We start from the raw sequence: 23349 nt of genomic DNA, 5'->3' as shown, positions 1-23349 counted from the left end.
CCTGCGGGCTCAGGCAATCCACTCACCTCAGCCTCTCAAGGCACGGGATTACAGGCTGAGCCACCGAGCCCGGTTTACAGGCTCATTCTTAAGATACTACTGAGAATACCAACAGAACCATTCAGTGTTATACATCATGCAAAACCCAAAGGAAATCAGTACCAGTGAGTGCCAAAATCTACCTGGAAGAGTTGCGGGGAGGAGAATTCTTGAAAAGTGAAGATGTGACCACAAAGGAGACATATTGGGAGAAGGGAGAAATTCTAAAAAAAGAAACAGTGTGGCCAGGCACGGTGGCTCATGCCTGTCACTTTGGGAGGCCAAGGTGGGCAGATTGCTTGAGATCAGGAGTTCGAAATCAGCCTGGGCAACATATAAAAAAATAAAAAAAACTCGGCCAGGCAGGGTGGGCTCAAGCTTATAATCCCAGCACTTTGGGAGGCTGAGGCAAGAGAATTAATTGCCTGAGTCCAGCGGTTCAAGACCAGCCTGGACAACCTGATGAGACCTTGTCTCTACAATAAATTTTTAAAAAAAATTAGCCAGGTGTGGTGGCATGTGCCTATAGTTTCAGCTATTTGGAAGGCTGAGGTGGAAGGATCACCTGAGCCCAGTAGGTCAAGGCTGCAGTGGCTGTCAGCAGTGTGCCCCTGAACTCCAACCTGGGTGACAGAGTGAGATTCTGACTCAAAAAAAAAAAAAAAAAAAAAAGAAAGAAAGAAAAAGAAAAAGAAAAAAGAAAAAAAGATTACCTTAAGAAATAAAAAATAAAAAATTAGCTGGCATTGGTGGCATGTCCAAGACACCTGGGATGCTGAGGCAGAAGGATCGCCTGAGCCCAGGAGGTCCAGCTTGGGCAACAGAGTGAGACTCCAACTCAAAAAAAAGAAGAAGAAGAAAGAAAGAAAAAGAAAGAACCCCTGAGCCCACTGCAGTCACTTCCCAGGCCTGTCTTCCCCTGACAACCACATATCTACTTTCTGTCTCTACAGATTTGCCTGTTCTGAATATTTCCTATAAATGGAAACATTGATATGAGGCCTTCTGTGTCCAGCTTCTTTTATTGAACATAGTGCTTCCATATTGTACCACGTGTGGGTGGCTTATTCCTTTTCACGGTTGAATACTATTCCACTGTGCAGAGCTACCTTGTTATGTTAACCCACTCATCAGCGGATGGACGTTTGGGTTGGTTCCACACTGGGGCATTTATGGATCACATTGCTGTGAACGTTCGTGGACAGGTTTTTGTGTGGTCATATGTTTTCAGTTCTCTTGGGAGAGAATTTGCTAGATCATAGGGTAACTTTACGTTCTTGAAGAACTGCCAAGCTGTTTTCCAAAGTGACTGCGCCATTTTGAAGTTTCACTAGCATTGGATTGGTGGGGGGGATATGGAAACTTACTCGAGATTTATGGAAAGTTTGTCCTGGTCACACACTTGTAGGCAGGAGGCAATTCCAAGTCTCTGCCTGGCTGCAAACCCCACTCCCTCCTTCTGCATGGCATCTGTTGGGTTTGGAGTCATCCGCCTAGAGGTGGTGACTGAAGTCGTGTCTGTGAATGAGTTTCCTGCAGAGAACTGGTAAGGTAAGAGGAAAGGCCAAGAACAGAGGCCTGAGACCCCTCTGCAGTTTAGAGGCCAGTGGTAGGAGAGGCCGGCAAGGTATGACCAGAGGTGATGGAGCAAAACCAAGGAAGAGAACTTGCCAGGAAACCCACCCATCCCAGGAGAGAACCTTAGGGGTGTGGTCAAGATGTAACACACTGCTGCTGGGCCTTGCTGTATGAAGTGATGAAGAGAGCCTGAGAAGGTGGGTGTGGTGACTTCTGCCTGAATAGTCCTGGTGGGGTAGGGGCTGAGAGTGGAGGAGGACTTGAGCCGAACTTGATTTTGGTGATCTGAAGGAGGGACAGAATAGAGCTGACAAATTCACAAACTCAAGCAGTCCTCCCATCTCGGCTTCCCAAAGTGCTCGTATTACAGGCGTGAGCCACCATGCCTAGCCGAGCCAGCACATTCTCCTTGGCTGTGGAGGATGGGAAAGACAGGAGGGATGGCCAGGAGAGGTTGGCGGGCTTTGTCTGTGTTTGGTTTTAGCCAGAAGAGACATCAGAGGTGGTAAGTGACAGGACACACAACACAATCCCTAGGCAGTATTCAAGGAGCGTAGCGAGTAGACAGAGGAGTCCTTTTCCACGAGACACAGAGAAGAGAGGCCTGGCACTGTTCTGGGGGGAGCGGGGCAGACAACTTGATCCGGCAGGTCAAGGGAAAGAAGTTAACTCCGGGATCCCCTGTGTTTGTCTTCGACTGCTTGCACTTTAGTAAATTGCAGTCCGTTAATTCCTCCTTTTTAGAACCCACCAACACATCCTTCTTTCCATTCTTCTAACTCCTTAGCAGTTCCTCTCCCTCCATCTCTCCTCTTCTTTGTCTTTCTAGATCGCTAGTGAGTCCAGAATACCCCCCAGGTCCTAGTCTCTAAGAGTCGCGCGATTTCTGGAGGCAAATTTCCCTAACGAACGAGTCTATCAGCCTCTGAAATTCCTGAGAATTCCCAACGTTCTTTTCAGCCTGTTGACCGATCTCTGCCTGCCTCCTGGTTTCCCATAGGCATGTCTGCCATTGGACTATCTTTCATGTCGTTCTAGTGGGGGAAATGTACTCTAAAGTCCTAAGAACTAGTCTACAAATTTAGTTGGGAACATTACATCATTTCAGAACTTCCTTTTTTTTTCTTATTGTGATTGATGCTCTTAAAACATCTTTGAAATGAGTTGTTTTGTTCTGATGAGGAACGCAGAGTGATGTTACTTTTCTCATGCTAGAGATGATGAAAGTGAGTCTTGGAGAAGTTAAGTGGACCTAAGATACTACAATAATTTTCTAGTCACATACACACACACACACACACACACACACACACACACACACACACACACACACACGGTATGAACTGTGATTTATTTTCGGGACTAAGGTGAAATGACTTAACGTCTTAGATGTGGGGAAGAGACACATCACTGCCTCTTGAGGCTTGTTTTCCTTCTAGAGAAAGGAAGAACCATTTGCTGTAGGAAAAACATCTGAAATAAAAGAGAATGACAAAGTCATTTAAGTAGAGTCTCCAAATGACGGGTCTCAAGCTGTGTGAATTTAATTGAGAGCACAACAATCATTTTAAGCACAACTTTTTTTTTTTTGGTTCTTATACTTTCCTTTTAATTGGTTCCAATAAAAAGTCTAGCTCCAAATCCTTGTTTCAGAAGTAATTTCAAACTGAGACTTTACTGTCCCATAAAAGAGCATTACAAACACACGGGTTTCTAAATAGAGGTGAAGTGTTCTTACTTAGATGATGATGTAATAGAATTTCTCTTAGAAAAGGGAAATTTGGCCAGGCTCAGTGGCTCAGCCTGTCATCCCAGAACTTTGGGAGGCCGAGGCGAGTAGACTGCCTGAGCCCACGGGTTCGAGACCAGCCCGGGCAACTTGGCAAGACCTCATCTCTACAATAAATTAAAAAAAAATTAGCCAGGTATGGTGCCGCATGCCCGTAGGTCCAGCTACTTGGAAGGCTGAGGCAGAAAGATCGCCAGAACCCAGCAGGTTGACACTGGGGTGGCCGTGAGCATGCCATGGCACTCCAGCCTGGGCAACAGAGTGAGACTCCAACTCAAAAAAAAAAAAGAAAAGGGAAGTTCATATTACATCTTCAGGGCATCTGCTGTATTTATGTATATAAAGTTACTGTTAAAATGGTGTAAGAAATGTATCTTTTAAAGCTCATCACTGTTAGTAAAATTGGATAATGAAATGAATAATAATAAAGCAGCACTAGGCAGCTTCTACAGTTTATGTAATGCTTTTATTTATTTGTATCTTTTTTTTTTGGAAATGGGATTTCCCTCTGTTGCCCAGGCTGGAGTGCAGCGGCGCAATTATATATATACATTATATTATATTATTATATATTATATTTTATAGCTCACCACAGCCTCGATCTCCTTGGCTCAAGTGATCCTCCTAAGCTTCCTGAGTAAGTAAGATCACAGGTGTGTTACCATGCCCAGATAATTTAAAATTTTTTTTGTAGAAATAGGGTCTTTCTATGTTGCCCAGGCTGGTCTTGAACTCCTGGTCTCAAGTGATCTTCCTTCCTTGGGCCTCCCAGAGTACTAGGATTATAGGTGTGAGCTACTACACCTGACCTATTTGTGCCTTTAAAATAAAATATCCAAAGACAGTTCAGAACTCAGTGCAACCCTGCCTGACCCCAATCATTTTGCTCTGTTATCAGTTCTTATTCTAAATACCATCGTCTTGTGTGTGCTCTGATTCCTTTTTCGTGTGGTGGTAAATTGCTTTATAGTAGGGTGCTCAAATCCATCCTGCGTCCAATTCAGGAATCAAGCTCAGACATTTCCAACCACTTTACTGTCTGACACCATTGGATTTAGCCTGTATTTTCTGTTTTAGTTTTGTGACCCATGAAACTTAATATCCTTGGTTGTCTTCTCTTTCAGGAAGCCTCCCTAGATCTCTTTAGGTTGAATTCAGTCCGATTTCTATGCTCCCACAATGCCCTGGGCATCTGTCTCTGTCACTGGACTGAATGGGCTCATTGGTTTATGAAAACTGGATTATCATTTTTTCCTGCCTGAGGTTGTGGGTCTTCGCCTCTCCAGCTCAAAGTGTTGTCTTGATGTTTAATAGATAATCAATGTTGGCATTTTTGCTCAAGTGAATGAAGGCCTTTCTCTGAGAATATACAATGGGGGGACTCCCCCCTCAAAAAAACCCCTGAAATTATCTTTTGGAGGATGGGTCCCTGGTAGTACACTTGGAATTTGTTCCTCCAGATTAAACAGTCAACCAAAGTTTTTATCTGGAAGTTGCAAGAAGGTTTTGTCATAATTTGCAAAAGAAACATCCAGAGTTGTGGTAAACAGGTGACTGGTTCTTCCACCATGACAATGTACCTGCCTGTGCTGCACTGAATGTTCTGTTTTTGACCAAAAGCTGTATGGTCCTCGTGTCCCCACCCTTCCTATTCACCTGATCTTGCTCTGAGCGATTTTTTTGTTTCCCCAATGAAAAAAATCCTCAGAGAGAAACGTGGAAGAGGTGAAACAAAAAAGGCAGAAGCACTAAAAGACAGCTAAACTGACAAGTTCAAAGACTGTTTTGAGCAGTGGAAAAAGCACCTTGATAGGTGCACTGCATCAAACTAAGAGTGCTTTGAAGGTGACTGAAGTTTAAACATGTAAAAATAAACACACACTGTTTTATAAATAAATAACAGGTTTTTCGGGGGATTCCCTCTCATATATATTTGAAAGCAGCTTTTCATTAAGTTGGGGCTTCTTTCTGCATTCCTGTGTAGCAACTTAGAACTCAGGGTTGCTTTTGTTTTTTTGTTTTTGTTTTTGAGTTGGGGTCTCGCTCTGTTGCCCAGGCTGGAATGCAGTGGCACAATCATGACTCATTGCAGCCTTGACCTCCTGGACTCAGGTGTTCTTCCTCTTCAGCCTCCTGAGTAGCTGGACTACAGGTGTGTGCCATGCATGCCCAGCTAATTTTTTAAAATTATGTTTTATAGAGATGAGGTCTCGCTATGTTGCCTAGGCTGGTCTCAAACTCCTGAGCTCAAGCAATCCTCCTGCCTCAGCCTCCCAAAATACTGGGATTAGAGGTGTGAGTCACCACAGCCGGCAGAATTTAGGTCTTAAAATCCTTTTTAGTGTTTTTGGCCATAGTCAGCTTCCGCACCCAGCATGGAATAACACAGGTTGGGAGAGATTTAGCATTCTAGGCTGTGCCTTCTGTTCCCTTTCTCTTGCTTTCTAGAGGCTTTCTGTGTCAAGTCTTTGCTTCTTCGGAGTCTCCTTTGTGTAGACTCTATCCTCAGAGCTTGTCATCTGTGCCCAGCGGGAGCGTCCCTGGGAGTTTTGCACAGTCATTAAACACATCTTCTTGATCACTGTAGGTGCCTATGGTAGGGCACGTTAGTACTGCTGCCTAGTACTGAGTAGAGGTCAGTACCCACCTGGGAGCTCATCTTGCAAGTGCTTGTTGCATTTCTTGGTAACAATGAAGCAATAAGATTTAGCTGCCTTTTATTTGTCTCTGGATGGTTGGGGAGAGCCTGGCCTCCCGGAGTTTGTTGGGTTGGAAGCTCTACATGGTGACTGCCATGAAGAGCATTCAAAAGGACATCTCCTCCTCTTCCTCCTCTTTGTACTCCACAACCAGCATCATCACCACCACCATTGTCATCATCCTCAAATTCACTCTGAAGTAAATGGAACCCCTAAGGTGGACGGGAATGTGACTTGACAACAGGGAATTTGAGACCAGGAACTTCCAGAACGTTAGGGCCACAGATAGGATTCTTAGGAATGCAGTATTGGCAACATCAGAAGACACCATTGATTTTTTTTTTTTAAATTGTTTTCCTGGGCTGGGCACGGTGGCTCATGCCTATAATCCCAGCACTTTGGGAGACTGAGATGAGATGATTGCCTGAGCCTATGGGTTCGAGACCAGACTGGGCAACTTGGCAAGACCTCATCTCTACAATAAATACAAAAATTAATTGGGCATGGTGGCACGTACCTGTAGTTCCAGCAACATGGAAGTCTGAGACGGAAGGACCACCTGAGACCAGCAGTTCGAGGCTGCAGTGGCCGTGAGTGTGCCACTGCACTCCAGGCTGGGTGACAGAGTGAGACTCCGACTCTTAAAAAAAAAACCAAAAACCTGTTTTCCCAAAGTTGACAATGTTCACTTCTGAGGTAAGCGCTTCCTAGCTCTGGTCTTATTTTGGGATATCATTCACAGTGTGAATGCCAGAGTTACCAGGCAGGTGCTAACCCTTTGGGTAGTTGATGTGTCCATCTGGAGGCCACTGACTGCAGGTGCTGCTGGGTCTCCATGGTCAGTTCCAGCAAATGCTAGGAAAATACCCTTTTGGTTGGACTTTGGGATCTCGTGGTATTTATTACCAGAGCTTTGTCAAAACTTTTTTTTTTTTTTTTTTTTTTTTTTTTTTTTAGTCAGAGTCTCACTCTGTTGCTCCGGCTGGAGTACGGTGGCACACTCATGGCCACCCCAGAGTTGACCTGCTGGGCTCAGGTGATCCCTCCACTTCAGCCTTCTAAGTATTTGGAACTACAGATGCATGCTACCATGCCAAGCTAGTTTTTGTGATTTATTGTAGAGACGAGGTCTCACCAAGTTGGCCAGGCTGATCTCGAACCCCTGGGCTCAGGCAATCCTCTTGCCTTGGCCTCCCAAAGTGTTGGGATTACAGGCTGAGCCACCATGCCGGCCTCTTCAAGACTCTTACTTCTCATTCGTCCTACAACAGGTCGCCGTCGATATGTAACTGTGGTTGCCAGTGTTAAATACCGGCAACCAGGAAAAAAGAGATAAGATACAGCTGAACCCTGTTACTTGTGACCAGAAAAATGCCACAAGCCCTTGTGCGATGAGCTACGAGCTGGTTATTGGCTTCTGTGCACTCTTGGTACCAGTGATTTCTTTGACTGCCAAGCTTTCCATCACAAGGAAGGCCCATTCATTTTCAGACAATAGGGCCAGTGACAGAATGCTAAACACAGGGAATAGTAAACCTCCGTGCCAGACAATGCCTAGAAACAGATCTAACAGGAAGCCTTAACAGCAGCTAAACTCTGTGTGGGTGGTAGAAAAACATACATATTTTTGGAGTTGAACTTGGCTTTGCAACTTAGCTATGACATGATCTTGGACAAGTAATTTAACCTTTCTTTTTTTTTTTTTTTGAGTTGGAGTCTCACTCTTGTCACCCAGGCTGGAGAGCAGTGGCATGCTCATGGCCACCGCAACCTCGACCTACTGGGCTTAGGCGATCCGTCCGCCTCAGCCTTCCAAGTAGCCGGAACTACAGACACACGCCACCACGCCTGGCTAGTTTTTGTGATTTATTGTAGAGACGAGGTCTCACCAAGTTGCCCGGGCTGGTCTTGAACCACTGGCCTCAGGTACTCCTCTCGCCTTGGCCTCCCAAAGTGCTGGGATGACAAGCTGAGCCACCACCATGCCCAGCCAATTTAACCTTTCTAACCTCAATTTCCTCATCTATAAAATGGGAATAATAACACATAGCTTTCGTAGTGTTTTAAGATTTAAAGAGAACACAGGTAATTTCCCCAACGCAATGCCTTTCACATTACATTAGATGCCATTATTTGTTTTCTAAAACCCAGGACAATGTTGATGATTAATTCCCCATTACTAAGAGTACTTTGCAGCATAAAACAAACAACAAAAATATTAAAACATGTTCAATAAACCCATCCAAGGCAAGAATGAAAAAAATACTTTTAGAGTTGAAAAATGCAGTATTAACCATGGCTACCCGCCTAGTCTCACGGCTACCCCTTTCTGTCATTGTTAAGTAACTTCTGGGGATTGTACCTCACTCTCTATCAATGTGGGGTATTTTATTCTTCGTGTCATCAGTCATAGCCCATTCACAGTGATTTAACGCTGCTGTAAGCACCGGGCCCTTTTCCTATATTCACACTATCCCAGCAGATTTGCAACAGAAATGACTTTGACAGTGATGCAAACAACTTTGGAGGAACACACTGGGAAGAGCGACCAATTGAAAGAAAATATCAAAGACAATGAAGCAGAAAGAGAAATTTAAAGAACTGAGGAGTGAAGTTAAAAGAAATGAGGAGAGAAATTACGATAGAAAGACCCATGCCGAGACAACCAAAGCATATCAAGTATAGAGAGTAAACTGGGTTTGGGAGGCTGAGGCGAGGGGATCGCCTGAGCCCACGGGCTCGAGACCCGCCTGGGCAACTTGGCGAGACCTCATCTCTACAATAAATCAAAAAATTAGCCAGGCATGGTAGCGTGCAGCTGTAGTTCCAGCTACTTGGAAGGCTGAGGTGGGAGGATCGCCGGAGCCCAGGTGACCGTGAGCATGCCACTGCACTCCAGCCTGGGCGACAGAGTGAGATTCCAACTCAAAGGAAAAAAAGAGTAAACTGGGTAAAAGCAGGAGTGATGTCTTATGATTTAGGACCTTTGAAAGGTAACTGACACGAGGGTGCTGGAGGGTGTGAGTGTCGGTGCAGAGATGCAGGAAGCCGGGTTGGGAAGGTGGAGATCACAGGGAAGAGGGCTCAGGTTGTAATTGCCAGAAAGAGATGCCCTGGATCAAAGCAAAGGGTGGAAGATGAATGATTTGCTTATTTCGTCTCCAATGGCGTCCTCATGTCCTCTTCACTGTGTCAAGCCAGGTGAAGTGGGAGCTGGGAAATGTGCCTGTGGGGGAGGGGGTCACCACCCAGCCAATGCCAGCTGCTAAAGTCTGTGGCTTAGACCAGAGCAACAGAACCCGAGAATTGCTCTGCAGGAAACTTGCCATTCGCGTTGTCCCAGAAGAGCTCTCCGAAATAATTTCCAAAGCAAGACACAAGTGGGTGATACCACAGGCCAAGGAATGAGGAACACCGAATTTCTTCTCAAAGCAAACTCCAGAAGAAGAGAAACATCAGCTCTCTACTCTGGATGGAAATAATCCTGATCATTCTGGTTCCTTTCTTCTGTTCTTTGCAATGTCCTTTGTAAATGTTCTCCTCTTCATACACCTTAGACCTGTACCCATCATATTTCCCGGCAGACGGCTTTGTCTCCTTTTTAAAGTAAATAGAAGTCGCCAGACAGGATCTTCCTTGATTTTCTGCCATGAAGATGACCATTTATCCATCTCCATGCCCATTTTTTTTTTGTCTTTCCTGTCATTGGATGGAAAGAGGAAGTCCTCTGTTTAATCCGAGGCCAAGTCCCCCACCTGTGCATGGGTCTATCATTCTTGTCCTCCAGGGATTATGGTAGCGATTGAACTTCTCACTCTCATGTTTCTTTAATTTCCATTTCTGCTAATTCTTAGCCCTTGAACATGCCCAGTATCAACTCAGAAGTTGATCAACTCAGTATCAATTTCAGAAGTCTGAAATTTTGAAGTTAATTCAAAATTTCCCCTTGATATGACTCAAGAGACATCATCTAAAAAAATCCCCCTGGAGTCTCAGACATCTCTAGCTCAGTATGGCCAAAGGGAGGTCATCATTTGACCCCCAAAAACGTGCTTCTCCTCCCTCTACCCTCAGTCTCTCCATCTCAGGGGAAGGACACCATAACCCAGGCAAATATCTAGCTAGAAACCCGGGAATTATCCTTGAATCTGCTCATCCATAGCACAAAGATCAACAAATCTTGTTGGATCTGTTTTCAAACTAAATAATGTAACCAGCCACATCTCTCCATCTCCACTGCCACATGCCAGTTTAGACAACCATCATCCCTTGCTTGGATGGTTGTAATTGACTACTAACTGGCTTCTTTATCCTCAGTGTAGGTCTTGACAACAATCTCTTCTTCACTCTGTAGCTGTCAGAATCTGTTAAAAAATCCAGGCTGGGCACGGTGGCTCACGCCTATCATCCCAGAACTTTGGGAAGCCAGGGGCAGGAGGATTGCTTGAGCCTAGGAATTTGAGACAAGCCTGGGCAATATAGCAAGACCCTGTCTCTACAAAAAGTCAAAAAATTAGCTGGGCAGGGTGGCACATGCCTGGAGTCCTAGCTAACTGGGAGGCTGAGGTAGAAGGATGGCTTGAGCCCAGGAAGTCAAGGCAGCAGTGAGCCGTGATGGTGCCACCGCACTCCAGCCTGGGTGACAGAGTGAGACCCCGACTCAAAAAAAGAACAAGAAAAATCCAGATACAATCATGCCACTATCCTTTCAAACAGCAGTTCCCATTGCCCTTCAGATAAAGTCCATATGTCTCAACATAGCTTGCAATTCTGTTTATAAGCTACCCTACTGACATTTTAGTCTCATCTCTCGCCACTCTCAACCACTTGAGTCATTCTAAATGTCTTTCATGTTCTCTCTCTCATTTTTTTTTTTTTTTGTTAGAGTCTCACTCTGTCGCCCAGACTGGAGTGCAATGGCTGCTCCTGGCCACCGCAGCCTCGACCTGCTGGGCTCCGGCGATCCTTCTGCCTCAGCCTTCCAAGTAGCCAGAATTACAGGCATGCGCTACCACACCCGGCTGATTTTTTGATTTATTGTAGAGATGAGGTCTCGCTGCCCAGGCGGGTCTTGAACCCATGGGCTCAGGCAATCCACTCACCTCAGCCTCCCAAAGGCACGGGATTACAGGCTGAGCCACCGAGCCCGGCCCAAGTTCTCTTAATTGCCATCCTCTCAGACACTTTTTGTCAAGTTCTTTGCCCTTGGCTCCTAGACTGAGTTAGTGGCCCTCCCCACTTGCTTGCCACTTGTAGAACATTTTATTGTAATCATTTCTTTAATTATTTGCTAGAGTATAAAAGCAGGAGTTGTCTGTCTTACCCACCCATTTATCCTCCCCTTCCCCAACCCCAACCTCTTCCACTAGCCACTCTCATATTTTGCTTTGTGTCTAGTATCTAGTAGATCCTCAGTAAGTAATTATCAGATAAATTAATTATCTTTCAGAGTTGTATTATCATTTCTCTGTATAATCTTGGCTCATAAGGTACCTGATCTCAAACCAAGCAAAGTGGGAACCAAAGAGAGACAGACTTTACCTGTACGATGTCCACTTGTATACCCAATTCTGAATTGTACCCCACATCTTTAAAATAAAATAGCCGGGCTTGGTAGCCTGTAATCCCGCACTTTGGGAGGCTGAGGTGAGTGGATTGCCTGAGCCTGCGGGTTCGAGACCCACCTGGGCAACTTGGTGAGACCTCATCTCTGCAATAAATCAAAAACGAGCCAGGCGTGGTAGCGCATGCCTATAGTTCCAGCTACTTGGAAGGCTGAGACGGAAGGATCGCCGGAGCCCAGCAGGTCGAGGCAGCGGTGGCTGGGAGCGGCCACTGCACTCCAGTCTGGGCGACAGAGTGAGACTCCAACTCAAAAAAATAAATAAATAAAATAAAATAAATAAATAAATAAATAAATAAATAAATAAATATATATAAATCTTGATTCTTCTATGGAGTATCAGACAATATAATGTCAGCACTTTAAAATCGATCTCCTATCTGTGATGGGAAAGGAAAATTAAGTTTGCTTATAACCAGAACAATGAATGTCTTGACACCTTTGGCGTTAGTCTTCAGGACTTCAAAGTTTGCAATAATTACCACTTGTTTTCACAAAGGATTTAGACCTGTGGAGAAGCCCCTTGTAGCCATATGAATGTAAAGAATTAGATGTGGTCATTTATGCATAAAGATAATATCCGCCATTAGCAGGGAAGGGTCTCCGAGGGTTTTTGTTTTCTCTTGGGCTAGAGAAATTGTGATAGACAAGACCATCTTCCAAAGTCCCTATATGGCCAACATCAGCTCAAAACTATTTGTTGAATTCTTACCAGATAGAATATTTCATCTTAAGAATCCTGCAGTCCGAGAGCCAGGAGAAGCCTTCCCTGTCATGTTGGCGGACGTCCTAGACACCGTCTGGGAATTTTGTCTGCGGCGTCTCTGACAGTCATTACCTAACTTTGGCTCGAGAATGTTCAGGAACGGCGCGGCCACCTGGCCCACTGCTGGATGCTCTCGTAACTCACTATTTTTTCTTCCATTTCCTTTTCTCTTTTCTTTCTGTTGCTTCTATGGATTGTCCCTACATCAATCCTCAACTTAAAAGGTTTTCAAAATTTGAGGAGAGGCCCGGGAGTGGTGGCTCATGTCTGTAATCCCAGCACTTTGGGACGCTGAGGTGGGGGGATTGCTTGAGGCCAGGAGTTCAAGATCGGCCTGGGTCATGTAGGGCCTGCACCCCACTGCTACAAAAAGAAAATTTCTATGGAAAGAGGTAGTGCAGGAAAGGGAGACTCCATCCCCTGAACACTCAGGGTTTTGCAAGTGCCATGGTGGGTTCACGTGATCATTCTTCTTAAACAATCGAGAAGCATTATGGCATTTTACTAAGAGGTAAGAGAAACATTCCCCATTTTGGTTATCTAACGTTAAAACCCTCCTTTCTTTTTTTAATTGAAAGGTTCTGAGTCAAGAGCCTGGGATGCTAATTTATACCAAGTAATGAACAGTTGCCTGGAACTGACTTCCTTTGACTAGTTCAGACATTGGGAACACAGTTCTTATTGTCTAAGGACCCTCAGTAGGATTTTTTTTTTCTTTTTACAATAGAGGCTTCCCAAACCATGTTATTGGAAGACCTTTGGCTACATGAGCATATGATGACCTTTGAAATCACACCCCAAAACACTGTATGTCCTTTAAAATAGAACTTCTCAGGTGGGCACAGTGGCCCATGCCTGGAAACCCCAGCACTTTGGGTGGCTGAAGTGGGAGGATTGCTTGAACCCAGGAGTTCGAGACAAGCCTGGGCAACACAGCGAGACCTCGTCTCTATAAAAATAAAACTTAAAAAACCAACTGGGCGTGGTGGCACACGCCTATAGCCCCAGCTACTCAGGAGGCCGAGGTTGGAGGACCGCCTGAGCAGGAGTTCAAGCCTGACGCTCTAAACATGATGATGGCTCTTTGGTCCCAGGTTATTTCTAGCCTCTTGTGGGGAGGTCAATACCGTCCCCAGACAGATCAGCTGAATCATTTTGGTTTTGAATCCAGTTTACTTAATCTAGGCTATTTAGGTCTAAGTAATACATCTACTATTCAGTAAGTTTCAGGGTAAAAAAATGTCGGGGTGACAGAGCAAAACCCTGTCTGGGTGACAGAGCAAAACCCTCAAAAAAAGAAAAAAATTAAAAATAAGAAATAAAATAACATTTCTCTCTTAGAAATAATACAAACCCCAGGAGAAGTTTGGCTTGTATTCTTTTCAGACTTGTGAGAAAACATCTATGCTGGACAACAGTCACTCTCACTGCAGCCAGAAAACCCCTATCAAAACTACCGTAGGCCCTAAACAGCAGGTCCTAAAGTCTCCATTGGGAGACTAAACAACCCGGACTAAAATAACATTGACATTCACATTGAGACAATCAGGAGTGATTTAGGGTCAGAGTCTGATGATTTGTACCACAAACCGTTTTAAAGATTTACTAACATTCCAAAGTTGGTGTTTGGAAATGCTTAATGAAGAATCCACTTACATAAATATATCTGGACTCAAATAGTATTTTACACTATGTGTATAGAGCTTGGTTTTGTCATAGTCGTGGGTTTTTAATAGGTTGAATTTTAAAAAAATCTTACATGTTTAGAAAAAGTCATGTTACTGAAGAACTATTTTGAATACCCTCCCTTTTTAATTGAATTTGTAGGTGAAGTTTAGAGACAAATCTCAAATGCCTATAACTCAAGGTTTTTGGAAATGCTTGAATGCAATGTGGACTTTTGGGGGGTTTCCGTTATTTAATTCTGATTGGGGGTTTCTTTCTGTTCTTTTATCAGGTTCTCCAAAGTACTAATAATTCAAGTTGAAAAAAACCAGTTGTGCAGACAGATTCCTCAAAGTATTCCCTGATGATGATAACTGCCTTTAACATTCTCTCAGACTTGGAAGTTTATCTGTAGGGAAGCAACAGGTAAGTATTTCTTTAAACGATTGCAAAGCATGTAAGAAATTCTCCTAAAAAATAAATACACCTAGACAAGCTAAAAGAAATGGGTCATGATGTTAACAAAAGTCGTCTTTGGATGATGAGATTATGGGTCACTTCTTCCTTTCCTTTTTCCTTCCTGCCCTATTGTAAATCATGAATCACTTCTTTAATGAAGAAGCCTTACTGTTGAAAAGGCAATCATAGACACCATACTGTCCACACCTACGAAATGAGACCTCAGGTAAATGAGCAGGTGTCAGAATGCTAAGCAGAGATGCAGACACGTTGACTGACTAGAAACAAATTGTAACCGGGCAGCCCGACCCTGCTGGCTTATCTTGTGCCAGCTTCTGTACAGATCACAGCTAGAACTCTAAACATGGGGACAGGTCTTTGGTCCCAGGTCATCTTTAACCCCTTGTCAGGAGGTCAATACCTTCCCCATATAGTTCCGCAGAATAATTTTTGTTTTGAATCCAGTTTTGTTAATCTAGGCTATTTGATTCTAAGTGACACATCTGCTATTCAGTATGTAGCAGGATAAAAAATGTCTGAATATACATGAAGGTAGTCAAACTTGTTAACTGTTTGATCTTGACTTTTAAAGGTACTCATAGAGTACATGAGAGAAATCAGGTGTTTTCCCAATATATCCCAGAAGAGGTATTAAGTTCTTATTAGGAATATAGGTAGATCCTATTAAGTCTAAAGCTGGCAGATTTTTCATCCTAATGATGTTTTCATTTATTTTCTCCCCCCTTCCCCCAGTGATGTTTTTTATTACAGCTGATAAAAATTTGTAAAACAAAACACATTAGTAAAACAAACTGAAAAATAACCTCTTAATCACGTATGGTATCTATACACACTCACATAAATATACCATATTCAAAGACAAACCTTTGACAATTTTTATTTTATTCATTTTTTTCATCCACCCATCTACTCATCCATTACTTTTAGGAAATGCTTTTTTGGTATTTTCTGGGTGAGAATCAGAGCCTTGGGTGTGAAGGAATATACTAGAGAACAGATGCAAATGTCTCTGTAATCGTGGAGCTTCTGTTGACAGTGCTGGAGAGATTAAAAAACAAATAAACATATAAAATACAGACTGTGTCAGATGGTGATAAGTGTTATGAGGGAAAATAAATCCAGGAAGGGCATGTTGAGTGAGAGGCGGGTGTGGAGAGAGAGGTGGTTGTGTTTTAAATAGGGTGGTCAGGAAAGGCTTTGCTGATATGGTGACTTTGTTGACAGATGCAGAAGAGTTGTTTCCAGATGACTTTCACAAATCCTTTCACAAGTCATTTGAGCTGCTATTGCTACTTTTACTGCACACTTGAGATCACCCTTCTTTCCATGTTCTAAGGGTCCCGGGGCCCAAGAATATGGTTCTTCCACAAGACAGACAGACAGTAAACGTTGTTTTCTCCAGAGTTATGTGCCCGGGGAACACACTCATTCAAACGTCACTCTTCCGTAGGCCCACTGGACTCCACACCCATACACATGGGCAGTTGGTGTTGTTTCCTATTCATTCATGTGTTTGCTTTCTGAAGTCGACTCTGAGCCCGTTGCAGGTAAGGATGGGACAATGACTTGTTCATCTTGGTGGCCTCAAGGCTTAGCCAGTGCCTGGCATAGGTTGGGTGCTCCGTGATTGACAGCTGAATAAATCTTGAGGCTGAAATAGACATTGACATCAACTGGCCCATGATGTGAGTCCTTAATGGCCATGCTTACCTACTCAATTTTCCAAAATGGATAAAGGTCTTATGGCGTGATGACCTCCCTAGTTCTCCACATCCTGTATAGCATCAAGCATCTGCTCTGTAAAATGAAGTGATGGGCCGGGAGCAGTGGCTCAGACCTGTAATCCCAGCACTTTGGGAGGCCAGGTGGGAGGATTGCTTGAGCCCAGGAGTTCAAGACCAGCCTGGGCAACATCGTGAGACCTCGTCTCTACAAAAATAGAAAAAATTAGCCGGGTGTGGTGGCACATGCCTGTAGTCTCAGCTACTCAGGAGGCTGAGGTAGAAGGATCTCCTGAGTCCAGGAGGTCAAAGCTGTGGTTAGCCATCGTTCCACTGCACTCCAGCCTGGGGACAGAGTGAGACCCTGACTAAAAAATAAATAAATAATTAAAATCGATACTTATTAAAATAATAATAAAGTGGTGTATCTCCCTCACAGGATACGTTTAGTGTGAGCCACTCTGAGAGGTTATATCCAATTCCATTTTCCCCATGATGGTACTGTGAAATGGGACAGCTGTCATCCCTACATTTTCTTTCTGCCTCTATGACAGGTGACTTGGCTTCTATCCTCTTTCCGAGATGGTGTGGAGGACTGATAGTCTTCACACTAGGTTAGGGTGTAAAATGATGACAGTTTGTGATATCTGCACTTGGGAGAGTAGTAAAAGGGAGAAAGAGACCCCAGAAGCTTTATTTGATAACAGAATCCTGAATCCCGGCCTTAATCGTTGTGTGGTTTTGGGTAAGTTGCCGAATTTCTGTGAATCCCATGACCTCATCTGTAAACTGGGGACAATTCATTACTGCCTCACAGAATTGTGCTAGAGGTCAAGTTGAAAAATACTTGTATTTAAAGCATGAGGTATGGTGCCTAGTGCAGGATGTGGATTTTCAAAAAATTAGAATTTTTACCATGACTAAAAATAATGTGGACCATCAGAGGAGACAAGCAAGAAGACTTTTTTTTTTTTATAGTTGCTGAGCTTGTCACTGAGGATAATGTTCATACATGTATATGCATTTTAAAATGTATCTCCTGGCCAGGCTTGGTGGCTCAGCCTGTCATCCCAGCACTTTGGGAGGCCAAGGTTAGTGGATTGCCTGAGCCCGCAGGTTTGAGACCAGCCTGGGCAACTTGGCGAAACCCCGTCTCTATAATAAATCAAAAAATTAATCGGGTGTAGTAGCACGTGCCTGTAGTTCCAGCTACTTGGAAGGCTGAGGCGGAAGGATGGCTGGAGCCCAGCAGATCGACGCTGGGGTGGCTGTGAGCATGTCACTGCTCTCTAGCCTGGGCGACAGTGAAACTCCAACTCAAAAAAAATTAAAAAAAATAAAAATCTCCCTGTACATACTTGCATTAATATTAAGCCAAAAAAGTCTCATCACTTAAGAATATGAAGTGTAAAATATTGCATCAAAAAAAAAATGTCAGCTGTGAAGTGAGGTGATATTTAGCAGGGAACAGTCCTGTAGTCTCTGTGTGCCATCCATGCACAGGGACAGCCAGCAGACAATCTGCCATCATGGCGGTTGATGTCATCTCTGTCACTCTATGATATTTTTCTCATAGAAAGATACAGTCTATGGAAGTCATCTTTTCAGGTAGGAGAGTAATGCTTATTGGAGGCTCAACTCCAATCTAATAACTTCCTCTCTTTTTGGAAAGGGTTTCTTGAAGGACAACTGAAAACAGAGGTCACCACTAAGTGCTAACGACATCGACTTGTGTGATTATGGAGATGGTGTGTCTGATGCTGAAGATGTCTCTGGTTTTTTGACAACGGCTAAACAACAATGGGGTCAAGCGGCCTTGGGAAAGCAGCCACGCTAGATGAACTGCTGAGCGCTTGCATTGAGATGTTTGGTATGAAACTTCTTTTTCATCCCTCGTGTATATTTCAATACTCTCACTCCCCTCTATGCAGATGCAAGTTGCTTTATGGAGTGGAGTTCAATCTCTGGACCTTGGTATGCACGGCCTTTGTGGAAGACCCCCTTCTGCCTCTGAAGACCCCCTTCTGCCTCTGAAGTTTTGCTCTGCATTTCTTTCCCTTGACTGCCCACAGCTTGCACCCCAGCCACACTGTCCATTTCATGTTTCTGGAACATTCCCCGCACCTTCCTATTGCCGTGCATTTGTCATGTTCCTTTCATTGGCCCATCTCAGATGTTGACTGAATGTCCAGGATGGACGCCATCGTCATCTCTCCTGTTGGGAAAGCTGGTAGCTTCTTCCACCCTCCTACCGCCCATGGTCACTTTCTTACAGCACATGGTCTCTGCTGCTGTGTTTCTCAGTTTTTGGACTTAGACGAATATGGGCAGCACAGTTCACTGCATTCTGTATTTGCACCTGTCTTATATCTCCTACTAGAGTACAGAATTTACAGCTTTGTTCATTTCATGTTGTTTTTGTATTCACCTTGGCATTTGGGATGATTCCTTGCACAAATAGAGTCACGCAGAAGTTGTTTGTTGAATTCCTACTGTAGGAACCAACATGAAACTGGCAAGCTTGCCAGATAAAATACAGGATGACCAGTTCAATGTGAGTTTCAGGTAAACATCATTTTTAGTGTATGTTCTAAATAATGACTGGGACATACTTATGCTAAAAAACAAACAACAACAACAAAACAAAAACCATTGTTTACATTCAAATTCAACCGGGTATCCTGTATTTTTATTTGCTAAATCTGTCAATTGTAAACCAGCAGAAGGGTGAGACCCGCCCACCATAACTGAGAAAATACTAGCTACAGTAGGAGGCAAAATATAATTGGGTCCGTGAAAAAAATTGTGCCACTATTGTTTCTCTAATTATGTTTGAGAAAGTGAAGAATAACACTGTTATCTCCTCACCACTCATTTTATTTTTTTAACAGATGATAATGGAGAGCTGAATAATAGTTATTTGCCAAGAATAGTTCTGCTGATGCACCGATGGTATTTATCTTCCACCGAGTTGGCAGAAAAACTTCTCTGCATATATCTTTTCAACTACTGTGTAATTTTTACCATCATAAATAAAGTGCTGTATTTAGATAGCGTGTCTATCCAAAGCCAGTAAATTAAGATGAGTAAACAATCTTCAGTCATCCAGCTGTTTCATGAATATATGTAGATGTCTAGACAAAACATCTGGATGATGCACCCGGTAGTTCATTCACCATCTGGATGTTTTTAACTCTACTTGAATATGCTCACCAAGATGTAAAATGAAACAGGAACCACAGGTTGGATACTTCTAACTTGTCTTAAACATTTCTGCTGTTTGTACAATGAAGGAATAGCTAATGATTCAAGACCTACTTTATTTCTTCTGGGATGGCAAAATGGCAGGCGTAGAGGATACAGCTTAGTCATGTAGCTATGCCAGCCAAAATAATATGCTTGGACTCGGGCGTCAACACCAACTTAGTGTTCACATCTTCCCCTGCTGGCAAGACACAACGAACATTCTAGCAGGTTTATGGTAATGCGTTGATGGATACTAATTTTAGATTTTCTCCTGACATGAAAAGAAAAAACCTCCCCTAGTTAGAAGCCCTATTCTATAAGGAGGGCTTTTAGCCATCTACCACTTTCGGACATCATATATTCCCGAAAAGTACTTGAAGCCAAATGACTGAAAATTCAGGGTCTCCTATTAATGAGGAAGTTTTATTCCCTGAGATCCAGTGTTGATTTTACAATCTCTAACGCTGGTTCCTGCAGTCTTGGCCTTCTTCGAGTCCAGAAGGCCTGGAAATGAGTGAGAACCTCTGAGGGCAGGGAAAGCCGGAGAGGGAGAGAATCCCTTGAGTACCGTTAGGGTCTGCCAAGGCTTCTGGGGCCAAGAGGGGTGTCTGCCCGCTCATTTCAAGCTTCCTCCACTTTCTGCTTTTTCCTTTCATCTTTCTCACAGCCTCAGAGCAGAAGAGATGACAGAGAGGGTAAGGAGACATTCACTTGAACCAAGGTCCCTGGAAGTGAGTAAGGCCTCTGTCCCCAGTGGTCCAAGGGTCCATGGGTCCCACCGTTGAAGGGAAGAATATGGGCAAAGGATGGAGGGCATTGACTCAGTGTGGCCCTACCCCTCCTCATGATCCAGACATTGTCCAAAGAACACATCTACCAACATGTTCTCATCTCCTATGATAATGCCTTCTTCCAGAACACCCCCTACAAGACCTGCCTGAGGCTGTTATATAGTTAACTTTTTTTTTTGAGCTGGACTCTCACTTTGTCACCCAGGCTGGAGTGCAGTGGCACGTTCCTGGCCACTGTAGCTTCGACCTGCTGGGCTCCAGCGATCCTTCTGCCTCAGCCTTCCAAATAGCCGGAACTACAGGCACATGCTACCATGCCTGGCTAATTTTTGATTTATTGTAGAGAAGAGGTCTCACTAAGTTGTCCAGGCTGTTCTTGAACCCGCAGGCTCAGGCAATCCACTCGCCTCGGCTTCCCAAAATGCTGGGATTATAGACTGAGCCACTGAGCCCAGCCAACTTTTAAAAAAAATATAAGTAGAAGGAATACTCTAAAATGACAACAAACATGTAGTACTGTAAAGTACACAAACCAGCAACGTAGCCTTGTATTACCATTACCGAGTATTATATGCCATATATAATTGTATGTGATAGACTTTTACATGACTCACAGACAAGAAGGTTTGCCCTTAGTATGGCCATCTATGTAGGAAACACAAATAAAAAGAGCCATTTAGGCATAGTAAAGTCTAATAGGGGAAAGCACAGATTGTATCTGAGTTGAATCAACGCTTCTTTTCATTTTTCTCCCTTTGGATCCTTGCTCACTCTATATCCACAGTGACTGGCAAACAGTAGGAGCTCAATAAATATTTGTTAAAAAGAGTAGGAACACCCGTGCGCGGTGGACGAGCCTGTAACCCCAGCACTTTGGAAGGCTGAGGTGAAGGGATTGCCTGAGCCCACGGGTTCGAGAATAGCCTAGGAAACGTGGCGAAACCTCATCTCTATGATAAATTAAAAAATTAGCCGGGCATGGTAGAGTGCACCTGTAGTTCTAGCTACTTGAAAGGCTGAGGTGGAAGGGTCACCAGAGCCCAGCAGGTCAATGCTGGGTTAGCTGTGAGTGTGCCACTGCTCTCCAGCCTGGGCGACAGAGTGAGATTTCAACTCAAAAAAAAAGAGTAGCAACAAATAGACATGAAAGGAAATAACACAGCTTGAGTATTAATATACCTGAAAATGACATTTGCAAATAGTAAAGAAAATTAGAATACCTACACAGGCCAGGCTCGGTGGCTCAGCCTATAATCCTAGCACTTTGGGAGGCCGAGGTGGGTGGATTGCCTGAGCCTGTGGGTTCAAGACTAGCCCGGGCAACTTGGCAAGACCTCATCTCTACAATAAATAAAAAAATTAGCCAGGCGTGGTAGCGCACGCCTGTAGTTTGGCTACTTGAAAGGCTGAGGCGGAAGGATCACCAAGCCCAGGAGATCGATGCTGGGGTGGCCGTGAGTGTGCCACTGCCTTCCAGCCTAGGTGACAGAGTGAGATTCCGACTCAAAAAAAAAAAAAAAAAAAATACTTACATGGTCACGCGTTGCTTAGGGACAGAGATATCTTCCGAGAGATGCATAGTTAAGAGATGTCATTGTTGTGTGAATATCATCGAGCATATGTACACAATCCCTGATGGTGCAGCCTATGACATGCCTAGGCTATATGGTGTAGCCTATTTCTCCAAGGTTACAAACCTGCACAACATGTGACTGTACTGAATAATGTAGGCAATTGGAACACAAGGGTGTTTGTGTATCTAAACATAGAAAAGCTATACTGAAAATGCTATATAAAAGGTGAAAAATAGTACTCCTGTATATGACACTTACCACGACACTTACCACAAATGGTGTTTGCAAGGCTGCAGGTTGCTCTGGGTGAATCAGCGAGTGAGTGGTGTGTGAATGTCAAGGCCTAGGACACTCCAGTACATACTGCCGATTCTATAAATGCTGTGCACTTAGGCGACACTAAATTTACTCAAAAATATTTTTTTCTTCAATAATAAATTAACCTAGCTGGGCTCGGTGGCTCAGCTTGTAATCCTGCACCTTGGGAGGCTGAGGTGAGTGGATTGCCTGAGCCTGCGTGTTCGAGACCCGCCTGGGCAACTTGGCGAGACCTCATCTCTATAATAAATCAAAAACTAGCTGGGCGTGTAGCACGCACCTGTAGTTCCAGCTACTTGGAAGGCTGAGGTGGAAGGATAGCCGGAGCCCAGCAGGGTGAGGCTGCGGTGGCCAGGATCATGCCACTGCACTCCAGTCTGGGCGACAGAGTGAGACTCCTACTCAAAAAAAAAAAAAAAAGAAAAATAAATTAATTAATTAACCTTAGCTTACTGTAACTTTTTACTTCATAAAACTCTTATTTTTTAACTTCTTGACTCTTGTGGAAGAATACAGCTTAAAACATTATAAATTATAATTATAATTATAAATACATTATACAGCCATATGAAAATATTTTCTCTAAGGCCAGGCTTGGTGACTCAGCCTGTAATCCCAGCACTTTGGGAGGCCGAGGCAAGTGGATTGCCTGAGCCTGCGGGTTCGAGACCCACCCAGGCAACTTGTTGAGACCTCTTCTCTATAATAAATAAAAAATTAGCTGGTAGTAGTTCCGGCTACTTGGAAGGCTGAGGTGGAAGGATCGCCGGAGCCCAGCACTGCAGTCTGGGTGACAGAGTGAGACTCCAAAAAATAAAAATAAAAAAGAAAATATTTTCTCTTTATATCTTTCTTCTATAAGACAAGTTTATGCAAAGTCAAAGAAACCATCAAGAGAGCAGGGAGTCATACCATAGTTTGGGAAAAAATATGACACGGCTGTATATATGACAAAGGCCTAACATCTAGGATCTTCAAGGAGATCAAAAAGTCCTAAGAGAAGAAAACAAACAGCCCCATTACAAAGCGGGCAAAAGATATGAATAGACACTTGTCAAAA

General features: G+C 43.8%; 1 protein-coding gene across 1 annotated transcript in view; it reads left to right on the top strand.

Annotated features, from left to right (window-relative positions):
• LOC103272652 (ras guanyl-releasing protein 3-like) overlaps positions 1-23349 on the top strand; it is a 79739-nt gene that overhangs the window by 27503 nt on the left and 28887 nt on the right. The window contains 3 exon segments of the mRNA XM_021718611.1: positions 14452-14589; positions 18033-18230; positions 19252-19354. Coding sequence (XP_021574286.1) covers positions 18161-18230; positions 19252-19354 — 173 coding nt within the window. The 5' untranslated portion in view covers positions 14452-14589; positions 18033-18160.

This window comes from Carlito syrichta, unplaced genomic scaffold (assembly GCF_000164805.1).
Source record: "Carlito syrichta isolate Samal-C Ts95f unplaced genomic scaffold, Tarsius_syrichta-2.0.1 Scaffold313059, whole genome shotgun sequence".
Taxonomy (NCBI): Eukaryota; Metazoa; Chordata; class Mammalia; order Primates; family Tarsiidae; genus Carlito; species Carlito syrichta.
Note: the sequence above shows the minus strand (reverse complement) of the source record. Positions and strands in the feature narration are given on the sequence as shown.